This window comes from Lobosporangium transversale, assembly GCF_002105155.1.
Source record: "Lobosporangium transversale strain NRRL 3116 chromosome Unknown BCR41scaffold_72, whole genome shotgun sequence".
NCBI classification, from domain to species: Eukaryota; Fungi; Mortierellomycota; class Mortierellomycetes; order Mortierellales; family Mortierellaceae; genus Lobosporangium; species Lobosporangium transversale.
Window position 1 is genome coordinate 37,888 of NW_019029050.1, and position 16,486 is coordinate 54,373.

Consider the following 16,486-nt stretch of genomic DNA (forward strand, 5'->3'; position numbering starts at 1 on the left):
AACCTCTTGGCTGCAAAGATACCTGACTATTTCGTTGTGTGTTGTTGGAAGATTGTTTATTGAATTGCTGATATAGACAAGGTATTCTTTTTGCTGGACGTGCCGTACTCTTCTGAGCATTTGCCTACATGTCTCTACATTGACTTTACTTTGTGACATGAAAAATCCTGCAACATAATCAAAGTGTTGCATGTTACAATCAAGCCCAACTGTGATGGTTGGAGTATGAATAAAATAGTCGAGAGTTGGTGCGATTTCATTAATATTCTGTGCAAATGCCCTCTTCTCCAACTCCAGGGAATTCGCAGTGATGCACATCCCAATGAACCCCATATCCTTCAATTCACTATGTAAACTTTCAGCATCTTCAGCCTTCTGTGTGCTACATATCCACACTTTCTTTCCAGACTTGACTAAGTTAATAACCTTTAACTTCAGAGAAGCCTCATTCTCATAAAGAGAGACGAGATCTCCTTGCTGTGGCTTGAATGTATTATGGATAACGTGGACATCATCTCGAAGCTCCTTGATGACCTGAACGTCTCGGTCTGTTAGATCAGCATCCAAGGCAATCACCTTCCTGGATACCTTAATGAAGTCTCGTAATATATCATTATTGGCCTTGTGGAAGCCCCTCATGGTGGCGACACTTGTCATCTGATCAAAGATAGATGACACTTCATCCAGAACCAGAACAACATCCATGGTGTAGTATGCAAGATCCAGTTTATGTAAAGATTCGGCTTGTATGACAATCTTCTGACCTTTGATATAAGTGGAGGGAAAATCCAAATAGCTTTTAAACCCGAGTCTCTTCTCTAGACTGGAGGCTAGTGTCTGTCTTGGAGATATTGCAAGATACGTCAACTTTGGGTTCATTTGAATAAACTGCTCCAAGAATGTCGTTTTTCCAGTGCCAGTCTCGCTCCTTATCAAGAGACTCATCGGTGATTTGTGGTATTTGATGTAGGGTGACGCATACACTTCGCCTGGATGCAAGTGCTGATCTGTGTCCAACGTAGCAAGATGTTGTCTCAGGACAATCTTTTCGCCGAAATCCAATTCCCCGACGAGGATATTGCGGGATAAACCCTCGGCAATAGCTCTGTAGCAATACAGCGTCACTCTTCCATTTCGACTCACTTGAAGATAGCCATTCTCGTTGTCATGTCTTCTCTTGCATACATCGCATTGACCAGATTGAACTCGTTGCAGCTTATAGATCCCACCTTGGCCATCATACTGTATTCTGTATAGGTTTGCATGCTTGTATTGTGCAAATATTCTATGTACAGCATCAGAGACGACAGATACGGACAACTGGTGTGGTAATGTCATATCTCTAGATGCATCTCCAAGTGCTGCTGAAATTGACGGTATCTGGTTACGCTGGCGCCTTGAGAACCTGTCGGCAGCTGGAGATTTTTCCACTTTGATACTATTGGGCTGAACATTGGTGATGAAAAATTCTGCATCCAATGCATGCATAGATGGCTGATGCCATGGGGTACGGATGAAACGTCTGGTTATGTCTCTACGTTTCGAGCTTCCGAGACATCGGATGCTTCTGCTTCTTGAGTATACACCTGAATCAATGTACTTGAGCAGATTACCTTCATTCTGATCCTGGTCAGCTTTGATATCCTTGAAAAAATCAAGCAGGAATGTCCGAAGGTGTCTGTGATTGTTCTCGAATGTGTACGTTGGTATCATGACATGCAATGATATCTTTTTATGAGTGGATGAAGTCAAGATTCGGCATTGATTCTCGGTGATGGGATATTTCGGTGCATATTGGTTGCGAGCAGCAAGAAACTCACCAAACACTCGTCTTTCAAGTTGCGCAATAGCATCGATGCCCTCGCTAGGGACGAGTGGACTAGCGCCGTCTTCGAGTGAAGGAGGATCGGTGTTTCCCTTGGAGGTCGTAGTAAGTTTCCAGTCAATGTCGTAGTACTCACAACAGGGATTTCCTTCTCGGATTTGCTCGAAAAAGCATCTGTAAGGGTTCGGGAGTTTGTTATATATATCCAAAAATGTAGGTAGATCCTTGTAGCTTGCAAACTCATAAGACGACTTCTTGCCATCCGGAGAAAGGCCACTTTCGTACATCACAAAGAAAGTATTACTGTTCGCATCAGCCCATTCGTGAGCCCTTGCTTGTGGACCCAAGGTTTGCTTCTTGTCAGCAGCAAAGTAAACTGATTCAAATTTTTTGTAAGTCCGGTTTGTATTTTCAGACATAGTAGGTAATATGTTGATAGTTTATAGTATATGAGTAGCAATTTCATTTTATTTTGTTATCGAGTGAACAATAGACTATCATGGGAATGATTCTTATTTTTCCTGAGTATGAGTGTTAAAGACCTTTTGAACATAAACGATCATCTCCTCCTCAGTCTTGCTATCCTTGAGAACGAAGTTGCGGCGGCTGAAGTCGATTGGTGCAACGTCATCTTTCATCTGTAGGTAAACGTTTTCGCCTCTTGGAGAACGATCAGATCGCAACTCTGCAATCTCAACGGGGTCGAGGTCAGGATTGTCAGCAATGAACTGGTCCAAGGTACGATCGACAGCCTTGCGCTGCAGCGCAAAGAGACGATAGCCTCCAATAGGCAATGGCTGAGGCTGCTGGAGCTTCAAAATAGCAAAGACCTCCTGCTTTCCATAAGGGCGACTCAACACTCGGTCACGGTTGGCCTCCAGGCGTGCACGCTCGCTATTGGCAAGAGCATCCTTAGTGTTCTTCAGCTCAAGTTGAGTTTCAGAAAGACAGGATAGGGTGCCCTCAAGTTGTGCCTGTGATATTTCAAGATCGTCCTTTGCATCTGCGAGTTCAAGCGAAATAGCAGCAAGCCGCTTGCGCAGTATCTCGATGGTAGTGGGTTCGCGCACTGTTTATGAATTGGAGAGTATTAGTTTAAGAGCAAGCTTCATTGGTGCGCGCAGAAAGCATGTACGTACTGGTTGTCTTGGTTTATAGCGACCTGGTGGAGGAATTCAGGGAGCGAAGGGAAAGGGATGGAGGAAGGAAAGGAATAAAATGGATGTTTCTCATGGCGATGAAAGTGTTTTAACATTTTGTGATGTGATAAGGAAAAGGGATGAGATGGCATGATTTCATTGGATGGAAAATAAATCGCATGACCCTTTGACCTTATGCTCTTTATTTAAAAAAAAGCCACACCGCCCCATCTGCAGGACTTTATCAGATGTGGTGACACGGCGGCGCAGATGGGGTCTGTGCACGGACCATGGGGGCGACTTTTCAAATTCTTTTATAGAGATGAAATCCAAAGTCGCCCCCGGCTAAACATTCTGCCGCGGCATGGCTCTGGTGGTCGCTCACCAGAACGACAATTATAAAGAAAAAATATTCCTCAGTCCTGGCTTAAAAGGAACAATTGTCACTCCTTTCCTTCGTCACGCAAACAACTTTTTTTTTCCTCCCTCAACTTCATCTTCACAGCCTACATTGTCACAATTTTGAAGCATCCTGCTACTGAATTAACATCCTTTAACATTTTTATCAAACTTTTCCTATTTTCTGCCTTCTGTCCATTTCATCCTTGTTTTTAAAAAGGTTTGAAATCACAATGAGAAAGACCGGAACATCATCTCGAAACGTATCACCTCGATCTAATCTGTATGAAGAGGGTTCAAGCACCAGTGGGCCTAAAATCCCTGAGCGAACTGAACTAAAGATTTTTTGCATTGTTGAGGGAGAAGCAACGCCTTTTCCTGTCAAGATTCCTTCCAATTGTTCGGTCGGCGAACTCCAGCAAGCCATCAAGGCACGGAAATCCAATGCATTTAAGGATATCGATGCTGACAAGCTCACCCTCTACAAGGTTTCCATCCCTGACGAAGGCAACACCGTGCTTGAGTCAGAAATCGAGTCAAAAGAGGCTCTCGCAATCGCGTCAATGGAGCTTTGGGAGATATTTACTTCTGAACTTCCAAGGAAAACTATCCATATTTTTGTTAAGCTGCCGCCGCAAGGCATGTATTTAGCTCTTGATGGACTGATATTTTCAAATTGATGAAGCTTATTTTCTTTCATGACGTCATTGATTTGACTTCTGAAAGATAACCCTTTATGTTTGAGATGTATCTTAATTAGTTCCTGCTCCATTACCTGTTGTTCAACCTAGATACCCAACACCCCGAGATTGCAGCTTTGCGTAAACAGCTGTCGGACCTCGAGGCATTGACGAAGAATACCTCCATATGTAAGTGTGGATAGATGTGGATAGAATGAATTAGCAATTTTTTTTATCGTTACAGCTTGGAAAGACGGAATTATAACCACTTTTTATGTCTTTTTTATTTTTATTTTTATTTTTTGCATTCTATTGCGTTGCAGCATTGAGAATCATCGACAAAAGAGGAGGAAAGAAGATTGTTTGCACCTTCGTGACGGATACCAAGACGGCAACTCTCGCTGAATTTCATCTTTTCCTTGAGAAGTACTTTGACCAGTTTGCTGAGGACAAGGACCTCAAGATATTCTTGCATCTGCCGGGTAGCTCAATACCGACAATGCTCATTAGCGATCCCCAACTTCGGTCTATTTTGGCGATTGCAAAGGAGAGTAGCTGGAAAAACCTTGTCATATCCCTGGACAATCCTGGAAAGAGTTTTTCGAAATTCACTTGGAAAGAAGTGATGGAAGAATACAACGTCGGTAAAGGCCCTGAGTTTCTCCCACTGTTTGATATTGAACCAAGGGCGATGACTGACGATGAGAAGCTGATGTTGGAGGAAATAATCAAAGAATGCAGCCGGAAAAACGAGGCCTACATTTTTGGTCCTAGCTCTAGCGAGTTCACAAGGAACTCGATCGTCGACTCTTTCATGGTTGGAGCCATGCAGTTCTACAAAGCGGATATGTATCTTGAGCAACAAGAACTGATAACCGGCCTACGGGGACATGGACCGGTGGATTTTGCTGTGTTGGATCGTATCCACCAGTCGCAAGTTCTTGGAGTCACGGAGGTGAAAAAGGACGATCATGTGAAAGGTATGGCTCAAAATATAGTACAGCTCGACGTCGCACTTCAACAAAAAAAACGAAAGCGGACTGAGGCGGATGACGATGGACAAGAGAGGCCCGCCACACGCATCAAGTCATTCGGCATTGTAACCGACGCATTCAAATGGACTTTCGTAGAGTGCACGATGGAGGAAGACGACTCATTGACGTACAAAGCCAAGGAGGTTTTGAGAGATCTAAGACTCAAGGAGGAGGAGACGCTAAGAGAGGATGCAGAAACTCTCTTTTGTTATGTTCTTTCTCTGTACGATCGCATGAAAGATGAGATTGTAAACAGATTCAGCTATAATAGCCCTGTAGTCTCACGTTCATCTTCAGCATCAGCTTCAGCATCAGCTTCAGCGAACAAGAGGCGTGCCTCAGGAACTCAATCGTAGTACTCGATCATTATGAAAAATACACCAACGTATTTTGTTCAAATAAAACAGTTCTTCATGATAAAACCCACATAATCACATTGTTTGAATTAAGCTCTTCATAGTCTGGAGGGACATTACAAGTTCTGTTTTCGAGTCATTTATTATGGATAAAGACTGTTTAAAAATACCTATCAATATTTCCGATCATAGAGCGCTTGATAGCCTTGATAGTTTCGGGAAGAGTCGCATCGTTGTTGTCTCTCGTCGTATTGATGAGGCTCGGCGCATTGGACACATCATTGGAACAATGTTTAAAAAAATAAAAATAAAAAATGCTTTATGAAGCCAAATAGGCTTTATTACGTTATATTTACACTTCAGGGACGACTTTGAATTTCTTATAAAAAGAATTTGAAAAGTTGCCCCCATGGCCCGTGCGTATGCTCTGACCTTCACTGTCCTCTCGTGAGGCTTTTTGCTAAGTTTATTTCGGCTCCCCTATCGCATACAGGTACTTTTATCAAGGCCTATCTAACTATCCTCTTGTTGTTTTTTGCGTGGATTTTAAACAGCCCCAAGAAGTCCAAAAAGGAACCTAGAAGACACAGAAGACGAAAAAGGTGAGTTCATCCCACTCATAGTTTTGATGATTCTTGAGGAAGTTTGTTTATTTCATACTCACGTCAGTCTCGCTATTCTTATATGCTCAAAGAGCACCTTGCAAAGCGCTGTCGTTCCTGGAAGCGACATATTGCAGCCGATGGCGAACCCGTAGATTTACCCCTCCATATACTGGATTTGATCGAGAATAACAAGTACGCACCAGAACCCCGCACCAAGTTCCAATCGCTTTTGACGGTGAAGGGTGGAGATCGAATTACTTCAATGGATCTTGGTCAGAGCCCAAAATTCTTTGCGAAAGGCTACCAAGGTCGCGAGTTTTTTGTGACCGAACAGATGATGAAGCTATGGAATGAACTCGAGAACAGTGAGTGGTCTGTCCAGAAGTGTTTATCGGGTCCAATGGGCGTCGGTAAATCATACATTTCATGGTTCCTTGTGGCCAAGGCATACGCACATGGTTGGCCAGTGCTTTATATTGCCGATGCTAGTAAGCTTAGCAATTGTGACACTAAAACTGCCGCATCAAAGCTGATCTGTCAAATCTTCTTATCCATCAACAAAGATATTTTGACAGCCTCAGAGCTCAAAGAAATGGTCGCAATTGAAACATCGAAGGATCCTTATGTGAATAGCGCCACCTGTATCTTTGCTGAACTACTCCAGTCAAGAAGTCAAAAGGCATTATTTGTCGTGGATGAGCATGGTGCACTATTTCCAGAAAGTAGTAAGTCTGCGCCCGAAAGGTTCCCATTTTTAGGGCCTCTACAGACTTTCAACTCCTGGAACAACTCAAATAATGCGAGAGTAGTGTTTAGCAGTACGGTAAGATTTGCAAAGCTCATTCTCAGAGACGCATCACATTATGTCGAGTATGTTGGTCCAATGTCGCCTGATATTTTCAATAAGCTACTGGATGTGATCATAGATAATCGCTACCCAACAGGCCGCCAACATTTGAATGAGCTACGAGGCGAGATTCAAAAAGCCACCGGATGTGTGCCACGGGAACTCAATATTTTTTTTGGCGAAGACATTGAAGGCATTGAGCTCACAGCTAATGGGATCAAGCAACGACTAAAGGATTATGAGGAGGATCGCAAAGAACAATTCTTGGAGATCTTGAAGAACTGTTATAGTAAAATTGAACCGATATTCCAACCAACTACTCGTCAAGCTCTAGTCGATGTGTTTCTGCAAAGCAAGGATCATACAGGACCGCCACTTGATTGGCGATTCTACCATTTTGGAATAATGTATGAGTATCGGAACAAGGGCAGGAGTATGATTATGAAGCGCCCAATTACACCAGCATCTGAGGCGGCACTTTTGGGACTATACAGGCTATGTCCACTCCCCAACGACTACATATGTGCCGCAAGGCAGAATATCTTGCAACCTGCACAATTTTCCGATGTTTTCTTTCAGAAGCTTATCAAGCAAAACAACATAATCTTCAAGTCGACTAACCTCGCTGGGAAGGAGGAACAACTTTTAGAGCTGAGAGTCGATGGCTTTGAACATCTTCAAGATCCACCTAAAAGATTTGGCGATGAGGGCAAGAATATCTTGATACATGGAGGCGAACTACCTCGATTCGATTTTATACTTGGCTACACTTTTATTCAAGTTTCGATTTCTAATTTTCAAAAACACAACGAGGGCACTGCAGCAATTGATTTGGCATTTACAGATCGGAAATATTCTAATGGCAGAAACCAAATCGAGTATTTCCTAGACTACACATACGGCGGAACTCACAGAGCAGAAATGGAAATAACAGAGGTGACCAAAAAGACCCAAGCTAAGAATACTGGCGAAGGAAAATCAGTAATCGATAAAAGGGACTTCAAAGTAACGAGAGATGGTGTGCTGTGTCCGGACTTTATGATTTTGTATATTCGCGGGAAAAATGACTTTGATGACAAAGGCAACGAAGTACATAGACCCAATCACACTGGTAAAGTCCAGGAGTATCCCCAGATAAGACATGTTTGTTGGGACGAAGCTAAAAGGAGCTTATTTGGTGATTCACTTTAATTTCAAATAAAATATTTTTGGGGCAATTCCTTTTTAAAAAGACGTCATATTGCAGGCATATTATATTTGTGGAGTTACGGAGTTACCTGAATTCTTAAGATGGTTGCAAATAGCCGAAGGTCTTCAACACTCATAACTTGGAGAGCCCGACTGCATATTATATTTGCGATAATTATTTCTCTGCCCAGGTTCATGAAGCAATGTTCGAGTACATAGGAATCTCTCTCAATGATGCACTATGCAATAGGTTGAGACTCCACTCAGTAGAAATTGTATTCACATCAACCATCTTATTGCCACTGTCGATCTACTCAAGTCTCCACTCATTACCTTGTTTCGCCTTTATTTTATTGTTCTTCAAGACGAAGGGCCACACTCCTCGGTGGAATGTTTAGCCGGGGGCGACTTTGTATTTCTTATATAAAAAAGAATTTGAAAAGTCGCCCCCATGGTCCATGCGCGTCATAGAGATCCTCGCTCACTTATTAAGGCGACTGTTCGATGCTTGTTGGTTTTCCAAATCTGCTCTGATTTCACCATAGTTTAGCAGAATTGATTAGCATCCCCTGAATAGCTGCCATCCAAAGGGATTAACTTCGAATGGACAGGATTTACTGTGTTGTTCAAAACAATAAAACTTGACTGAAAGTCTGCTAATCCTCAAACTATGAGGCAAATAATGCCTCTGAACGCTTCAATAGGATTATGGCGAGCTTTTGGGGTGCAGAAAAGACAAGATTGTCTCTTTTGAGCAATGAAGGATATAGGATTTGTTCCTTGGAGGCAAACTTTTTTAAAACCACGCTTGTTGCTAGTAAAAACACAAATGGTTCCCGTTTTCCGCATACTTTCAGCGCTTCCACAATCCAAGGGCTGTAATGTAGCCATTAAATGTTACATGTTTGTCGAAGTGTTGACACATCCCTTGCAAAAGTTCAGATGTATGCTAAGAATATTGTTTAAGGGACGTAGAGTGGTCAATAGCATGTGGCAGTATTCAGGTGTTTATACAGTATCAGATGGAGTCCGAACAGTCGCCATTAGACGATTTGACATTCATATTTGCACCTCTCTTTCTCTTTTCCTAATTCTCACACAAATTTGCATGTACTCTCTTTGCTTATTTTTGCTTACGTTGACAGATGATAAACAGATTCAACATTTAAACGGAATAGTTTTTTCTTTTTTTTTTTTTTTATTACTTTTATTCCTACTCGCCCGAGAGAACAGACCACCATGAATGGGAAGACCAGGTCTCAGACATTGCTCCTCTTTTGTTCACTGCGTATGTAATCTGACCGCAAAATCTTGAACCGTGTCTGGCCAAGAGCATTGCTCTTTCCTTTTTTTTTTGTTTGCAAAACCACCCCAAGCATATCAACCACATCAATCACATCAAACATTTCAAACGTATCAAACACAGCAAGCATATCAAACATGTAGAACATTGACACCCTCTCCTACGCCTTCCACAGAAATGATCGTGCATCTTTCTCTTTTCTTTGCTGTGAGCACACTCCAAAAATCCACTTACGTTTCGTTTTGAGCAAAAAAAAAAAGAATAACAAATAAAACTTGCATTTAGTGGTTTAAGTAGATATAGAGTATAATGTCCTGCGCCGACCATGTAAACGACAACAAACAGAAGCACTGCCTCTGGCCGTTCCTACGCGGAGAAAGGCATGGCATTGCCTGTCAGGCCAAATCTATGCAACTTTTGTAATCTTCAAATAGCATTGCTAATTTCAGACGGTGGCGCACGTATGCTCTCTTCAGGGCTGGTTTTTTTTTTTTTTTTTTTGGACTTTAATATCTTTGATTATCAAACATAGGGTGACTCCTCCCTCATATTTTTAATTTTTACAATTTACTCTTCTTCTTATACTTGTCCAAAAGATCATTGACCTTTGGTGGCGCATCCACGTGCTTCAAGTTATGCACATTGTCCTTGCCCTCTGGCCAGCCAATATACGCGGGGATCAAGCTACCTTCAGGATTGAAGGCCATCTCATGACCTTCTGGAAATCCTTTGCTCAACGAGCTACCTCCATCAACTGCAAGATTGACCCCACTGATATAAGATGCAGCCGGAGACAGCAAGAAGACTACACTTGCCGCGATCTCTGACTCGGTACCATAGCGACCGCTTGGGCTCTACAAAGTCAAATAGAAATAAATATTAAGAAAAAAGCTAAAAAAATAAAATAAAAAATAAAATATAAAAAAAAACTTACCATCCAGTCATAGGAAGCAATCATATCAACCACGTTCTCAGGATAATTCTTCATGCCAGAGCTGACAATGGTGCCTGGAGCAACACAGTTGACGCGAATACCATTGTAGGGACCCCACTCAATTGCCAGCGTCTTGGTCATGTTGATAATACCCGATCTAGCAGCGCCCTAAAAAGTGTCGTAAATTCATGTGAATTCAAAAAAAAAAATTCATCAGTTGAAGCTTCTCCCCTCATACCTCCCCCTGGAACATTGCAACACTATGAAAGCAGAGCTTATATCCGTACAGTGTGAGCCATCCTTGGGAATCCGTTGCGACACTCTGCAACAATGTTGACAATCTTTCCACCATGCTCTCCCATGTATCCGTCAAATGCCGCTTTGCACATGTTGAAAGTACCGTTCAAATTCAGATCCACAACCGTTGCAAAGCCCTTGGAGCTCAGCATGCTAGCAGGTGACATGAACTGTCCTCCAGCGTTGTTCTAGAGGTATATGTGCCCCATTTCAGAAGAAAAAGAACCTTGATTTAGAAAACAAGTAAAAGACGGACCAATTCCAGTGATAACTGAAAGTCATGAGTGAAGAACACATACGACTAATGATGTTAATTTCCCATGCTTGGCAACAATAGTTTGGATCAATTCCAATGCTTTGGCTGCATCACGGATATTGATCTGCATCGTGTCGCACTTGCCACCCAGCTTACGAATCTCTTCTGCAGTTGCCGTCAATTGATCCATTTTTCGGGCTGCGATAACCACGGTAGCTCCTAAACTAGAGAATGAAAATTCAAATAAAAAATAAAAAATAATGAATAACATCTTCGAGAGCCACCTGCCAGATCTCTATACTTTATTTTCAAAAAGTCCGAACCTACCTTGCAAGCTCATGGGCAATACATCGACCAATGCCTTGATAGAGAAACACAAATGAATATTAATGGATGTGAATAAGCAAATGGAAATGTTGTCTTAATGAGAAAAAAAAAAAAAAAAAAAAAAAGTTGTTTCCATTACCTGTGCCACCTCCAGTAACGAGGACAACTTCGTCCTTGAAAAGATCTTTCTTGAAGACAGAGCTGTAGCCTTAAAAATTTACAGTAAAATGATAATAGTCGACAAAATGAACTATCAGTATAGGAATGGACGGAGGTTGTAGCACAAGAAAAGGGTCTCTGAGCTCTTTTTCTTTTTTTCTTTTTTTCTTTTTTTTTTTTTGAAGTAGTTTTGTGAGGGTTCCTGATGCTTTATACCTGACATGATTTTTCTTGTTGTTCTCAAGAGATGAAATTTAGTGGTAAAGAGAAAGGAATGGAAAGAATAAAAAAAAAAAAAAAAAAAAAAAAAAGAAAAACTGAATGATGGGATGGAGAAAGAAAAAGAGGAACAAGAGGAAGTCATCTCTTACACTTATTGTATGTATACATTTAATTATACCTCTGCATAGATCAAAAGCTCGGTTCTGCACAAAGTGACACTTTTAAGGATATTCTACTTCCCCACACACAATACGCGCTGTCTTCCTCCCCAGCATTACAATGCTTTTCTTCTATGCTAACCGAGCCAGAGCCTCTAATAATTTGTATCACAAGTCAATTCCAATCAATCTACTGTGCCTATTTGCATAAAACGCGTGCGGTCGTTTTTTTTTTTTTTTTTTTTATTTTTTTTTTTTTTTATTTTTTATTTTTTTTATTGCAGTCATTGAAAGTTTTTGTTTTCGTATGAAAAACATAAAATGATCTCCTCCTGGGATATTTAAGCACCCCACGACTCAGTGGCAACGGGCTCAGCTGCCCAATCAGCAGAGCTAGCCTCAGCGCCCCAGTCGGCATCAGCAGGAGCAGCGGCGGCCTCAGCACCCCATTCAACAGGGTTGGCCTCACCAGGAGCCCAGGAGCCAGCGACATCATCGCCAGCACCCTTCTCGGCAGCAGCAGCAGCGGCCTCCTCCTCAGCCTTCTCTTCGGGATCACGGTAGAAGAACATGTCAACCATGACATCCCAAGGAGCAGAGCGAGAGATGGTACCACGGAGACGGAGGACCTCACGAGCCAACAACCAGTAAGCGAGACCAATGGCGTGCTTGGAGCGGTTGTTGGTAGGGATAGCAACATCGACGTACTTAAGGGGAGACTCGGTATCAGCAAAGGCAATGACAGGGATGTTGACATACGAGGCCTCCTTAATAGCCTGGTGATCGGTCAAAGGATCGGTGACAATGATCAAGCGAGGCTCCTTGAAGGCACGGGTGATATAATTGGTGAAGGTACCAGGGGTGAAGCGACCAGCAATGGCTTGAGCACCGGTGTGCGAGGCGAACTTCAAAGCGGCACGCTGACCGAAAGCGCGAGCAGAGATGACGCAAATATCAGCAGGGTTCTCGATTGCGACGATGATACGGGCAGCGAGAATAATCTTCTCCCAGGTCTTGCCAATGTTAATGATGTGGACACCTATTTTTTTTTTTTTTTTGTAAGATCATTGAAAAAATTGTTATTATAAAGAAGCATCAAAGAGAACTAATACACTAAAGTCTCTCCTGCGGTAGGCAGAAAGGTAATGTTGTCTTTTGCTGATAATGATTCTCAGCTCGCTCCGCTCGCTCAACGCCTTCTTCAAAAAAGGATCGGCCGAATTATCATTTGTGCTATGCACACTCTAGTGATTCTGTAAATATATAGCCATGACCACAATTGTATCCAATTCCATGTATATATTTTTGTTGTAACATTCTGGCTTAGTAGAAGGGCTTTCTGCTGGCGCCGGTATCGAGTATTGGTTTAAAAAAAAAAAAAAAAAAAAAAAAAGTTGACTCATTCAGATCCAAAACTTGATCCAAAACCTGATCTTAATCCTGATCCTGGTCCAAATCCTACTGCATGATCCTGATTCTAATCTTGATCATGTCCTTCTGTTTGAAGAAAAAAAAAAAAAAATAAAAAACTTACCATCAGCACGGCGCTTCCAGACGTAGGGCTCCATGTGAACATCGCAGTTCTTGGTTCCCAAATGGGACTGAGCAGAGAGGAGGAGCTTAATATCCTCCTCAGTGGCTTTAAGAATAGCAGGCAATCCAGACATGGCTATCGATATTATGGTGATAGCTAATGAAATCAGTGATGAGATGGATGGCATGTCAGTGATGAATTCTTACAATGGAAGTAAGCTTCTTCTTCCCTAACCCCCTCACTCCTCCTGTTTGTTTTTCCAGTAATTATCATTTTAGTTGTCCAAAGCCCTGTAAAATATCTTCTTCCTTTGCAAAGTATCAATCACACTGATGGTGGAGAAAAAAGGCTATCAAATCCTTTAGTTGGGATCTGTCGTATCCATCCATTGTAATATCAGAGCAGTAGCAAATATGTCTTTACTATTTGTATTCCTCATTAAAAATATCCCATGCCAGAATAATATCCCACATCAAATCAAGTATTCATCCCAATGGTACCCTTATTCATCTATGCCTCTCATAACAGCAATTTAGTATTCCATACAAGAGAGATCCGGAAATGTGGCCGAAAGAGAGGGAGCTCTGTTTCACAATGCGACCTTCTTTTTCTACCAGATTTCAGTCACGTGCATAATGCTAAAGCAAAGCCACGATAAACAAGTTTTCAGTTCAGTCAATATTTTATTAAAAATGATATGCTGTCTAAGTGATTGAGTTTGTGGTTTGTAATATAATGCTCGATTTACTGCGAAAAAATATAAAAAAAAAGAAGGGAAAATAATGCCGCCCACCTAAACCAAGTAAAAGTATCATATTTAAATCGACTCCTTCCTTCAAATTCCCGCCCATACCCCTTGTCGTCGCAACTGTCAACACTTCCGAACCCATGCTTCCCTTGCTATGAACCATTGTATGCTGTGATGTTGCTCAAGCCGGACCTTTAGAGACGAAATCCAGTTATTTGGTATGTTTGAGCATATACATCATGTCCTTATTTTTCTCTACTTTTTGGGAACGCTCCATCCTTGCGATGATGCTTTGGAATGGTTGGCGCTACCATTTACAAAAGGTTTGGAGGAACTAGGGCCCATTGGTGTTGGTGCAATAGAGCCAGGAGTTGGTACAGACGTCTTTTGATCAGAACGAATATAAAATAAGACATATGCTACACCATCGCTAGATCTACTGGCTGGTACTGATGATGCTGACAGAGCTGCTGCAAGGGCTGCTGATTCTGATACACCGCCGTTGGTCATTGTTCCATTGAGGGTCGGCTTAGCACTATGAGACTCTCCAGCCTCTTCACCGATAACTGTAACGTCTGATTCATTTACAACACTGATGTTGGTATCGTCAATATGAAGCCACTCGTCGTTTTGCCTTAGTACATCACACGTATAATGGCCGCCTGCAGCACTCCGACCATGATGATAAACAACGCCAAAGAGCTTATAGGGAATAGGGGTTGAAGGACGACGCGAAGGAGATATGATATCTAACAGGAATGACCGAAAAAAGAGTTTTAAGATATAAGATTGTGTTTATAAACCGTTATATGCATATACACAGTATTATAGATTCAAAACAATCACCAATTTACCTGGCTGAAGGTTTAGCACTGCCTTGTATCCAACTTGCTTATGTAGCTTTTGTGTACCGCCATCCTTATAGACAAACCGTTTCAAATGAAGGACGAGGACTGGGGGTGCATGCTCAATGAAAATCTTCTTAGTCGCCTCAACGGTAATACCTCCCTTTTCTGAGCTGGTGAAACCGTCAAGAACTTCTGGCGCGGTCGAGTTAAATATGGCATCTTCAATAGTAAGAACATTGTCGGGGGTTAAATCCAGCTGTAGAGCCTGGAATGGTTCAAGTGTGACAGAATCCTTTTGAGACGGGATTCGAAGAATAGAGCGTAACTGGCCCGAGAAAATAGTAGAAATGGGGGTTTCTGAAAACTGGGTTGAACGTGTATAGGATGCCTTGTTTCTAGGTCCGGTGACTTCCATCCACTCATCTTCGCTCACACCGCCTTCACTGTCTTCATGCTCTACAGTTCCATTGGTATCCAATCCTTGCGGCTTCTCTTTCATAGCGGCAAAGAACTCCTCGTGAAGACCATCCAGCAAGAAGCCCAGGAACTCTTGGCAATCTTCCTGTCGACCACGCATGGAATCAAAGCGCTTGAGTCCGCGAAGGGCATCATACACGTATTCTGGTACAAAGGGTGGACCATAATCCGGCTGATTCTTTTTTGAGATATGAAATTCATTCAAAAAGATTATCCTGAGTATGATAAAAGGCCGATTAATAATGTGACTTCTCAATAAACATCAATAGACAACGATCTCACCAGTCAAAACTTACAGGGAATCCACCAAAGGCGTGGTGCTCTTGAAATTGTGCACAGCATGTTTTCTGATTTGTGTGAGAAGGTTGTAGAATGGAGGACAGTGCAGAAGCGGCTGCAAGATCTGTTATTTGAAAAGTAAGAGTCGCAATAATGAAGTCAGGCCCCTGGTCCCTCAATTGTAGTTATAAAATAATAATGATATGGTTCAGATACTGAGAATTTGCACTTACTGCATTCATAAAGCACATATTGCCATTGTTAACCAATCCTCGAGGCTGAATCAAAGGTGAGGTGTACGTGGGTTTGTGTCTGTGCAAGACATCTGCAATACCTTCAAACTTGACACCATTCACATTAGCTACTTTGTGGCTTTGATCTCCTTGCTTCTCTCCTACAGTGCCATTTGGGACTGAGGGCGTTGAGGCTGGCGCTGGATTCTTTGATCGAAGCAATTCAGCCCAACTCTTAGGTTTAACAGGAGCCGCTGGCACAGACGGGCCACTCTCTCCAGCAGTAGTGCCTTGTGGCGGGGGCGTTGAACCGTTGACTGTTGTTGATACACTGTTTTGTCCTGTTCCTACTTCTATTACCGACTCTGAGGAATCGTTGGCACCATGTTGTATTTGCTTCTGTGAATGTTGGCTGGTTGCGAGGGATTGGGTAAGAGGAGAAGCGACTTTTTTCTTTGGTGGAAAGCCATCTAGAATCATATGTTGAACAGACGATTCAATTAACAATCGAGACTTGACACTCGTTCCATCTATCCAAGATCACACGATTACACATCAAGACACAAACCTTTGGGCCTGCGACCGATAGACCAGATAACCTAGAATACAAATAAGAGCAGAAAATAATCAGTAAAACA

At 42.2% G+C, this 16,486-nt stretch overlaps 6 protein-coding genes across 6 annotated transcripts; 2 read left to right on the top strand and 4 right to left on the bottom strand.

Annotated features, from left to right (window-relative positions):
* Positions 1-2,267: 2,267 nt before the first annotated feature.
* Positions 2,268-3,256, bottom strand: BCR41DRAFT_426593 (hypothetical protein; the record flags this gene model as incomplete). The annotated part of the gene is made up of 2 exons (XM_022030748.1): positions 2,268-2,894; positions 3,223-3,256. 2 exons carry the CDS (start codon positions 3,254-3,256, stop codon positions 2,338-2,340), a joined length of 591 nt encoding a protein of 196 aa, XP_021875688.1. The 3' UTR covers positions 2,268-2,337.
* A 1,166-nt stretch (positions 3,257-4,422) lies between these two features.
* BCR41DRAFT_415751 (hypothetical protein) lies at positions 4,423-5,508 on the top strand (the record flags this gene model as incomplete). The annotated part of the gene is made up of 2 exons (XM_022029518.1): positions 4,423-5,325; positions 5,485-5,508. Coding segments are annotated over 2 exons (927 nt in total), but the record flags the coding sequence as incomplete, so codon positions are not given.
* Positions 5,509-6,117: 609 nt separating this feature from the next.
* On the top strand, positions 6,118-8,076 carry BCR41DRAFT_415753 (hypothetical protein; the record flags this gene model as incomplete). Its single annotated transcript, XM_022029519.1, has 1 exon — positions 6,118-8,076. One exon carries the CDS (start codon positions 6,118-6,120, stop codon positions 8,074-8,076), a length of 1,959 nt encoding a protein of 652 aa, XP_021875690.1.
* Positions 8,077-9,913: 1,837 nt separating this feature from the next.
* On the bottom strand, positions 9,914-11,625 carry BCR41DRAFT_390568 (short-chain dehydrogenase/reductase SDR). The gene is made up of 7 exons (XM_022028243.1): positions 11,566-11,625; positions 11,330-11,398; positions 11,191-11,224; positions 10,907-11,087; positions 10,598-10,795; positions 10,311-10,478; positions 9,914-10,230 (listed from the first exon to the last, which is right to left on the bottom strand). Exons 1-7 carry the CDS (start codon positions 11,570-11,572, stop codon positions 9,937-9,939), a joined length of 951 nt encoding a protein of 316 aa, XP_021875691.1. The 5' UTR covers positions 11,573-11,625; the 3' UTR covers positions 9,914-9,936.
* A 445-nt stretch (positions 11,626-12,070) lies between these two features.
* BCR41DRAFT_314570 (ribosomal protein S2, flavodoxin-like domain-containing protein) lies at positions 12,071-13,396 on the bottom strand (the record flags this gene model as incomplete). The annotated part of the gene is made up of 2 exons (XM_022021177.1): positions 12,071-12,768; positions 13,264-13,396. The coding sequence occupies 2 exons, from the start codon at positions 13,394-13,396 to the stop codon at positions 12,071-12,073; spliced, it is 831 nt and encodes a 276-aa protein (XP_021875692.1).
* Positions 13,397-14,266: 870 nt separating this feature from the next.
* Positions 14,267-16,328, bottom strand: BCR41DRAFT_314559 (hypothetical protein; the record flags this gene model as incomplete). Its single annotated transcript, XM_022021176.1, has 4 exons — positions 14,267-14,760; positions 14,866-15,551; positions 15,633-15,739; positions 15,849-16,328. The coding sequence occupies 4 exons, from the start codon at positions 16,326-16,328 to the stop codon at positions 14,267-14,269; spliced, it is 1,767 nt and encodes a 588-aa protein (XP_021875693.1).
* Positions 16,329-16,486: the final 158 nt, after the last annotated feature.

Coding starts and splice junctions, on each gene's coding strand:
- BCR41DRAFT_390568 (XM_022028243.1), bottom strand. Junction 11,225..11,329: donor CGTTACTGGAGGTGGCACAG/GTAATGGAAACA, acceptor TTCTCTATCAAG/GCATTGGTCGATGTATTGCC. Junction 10,479..10,597: donor TCCCAAGGATGGCTCACACT/GTACGGATATAA, acceptor GACACTTTTTAG/GGCGCTGCTAGATCGGGTAT.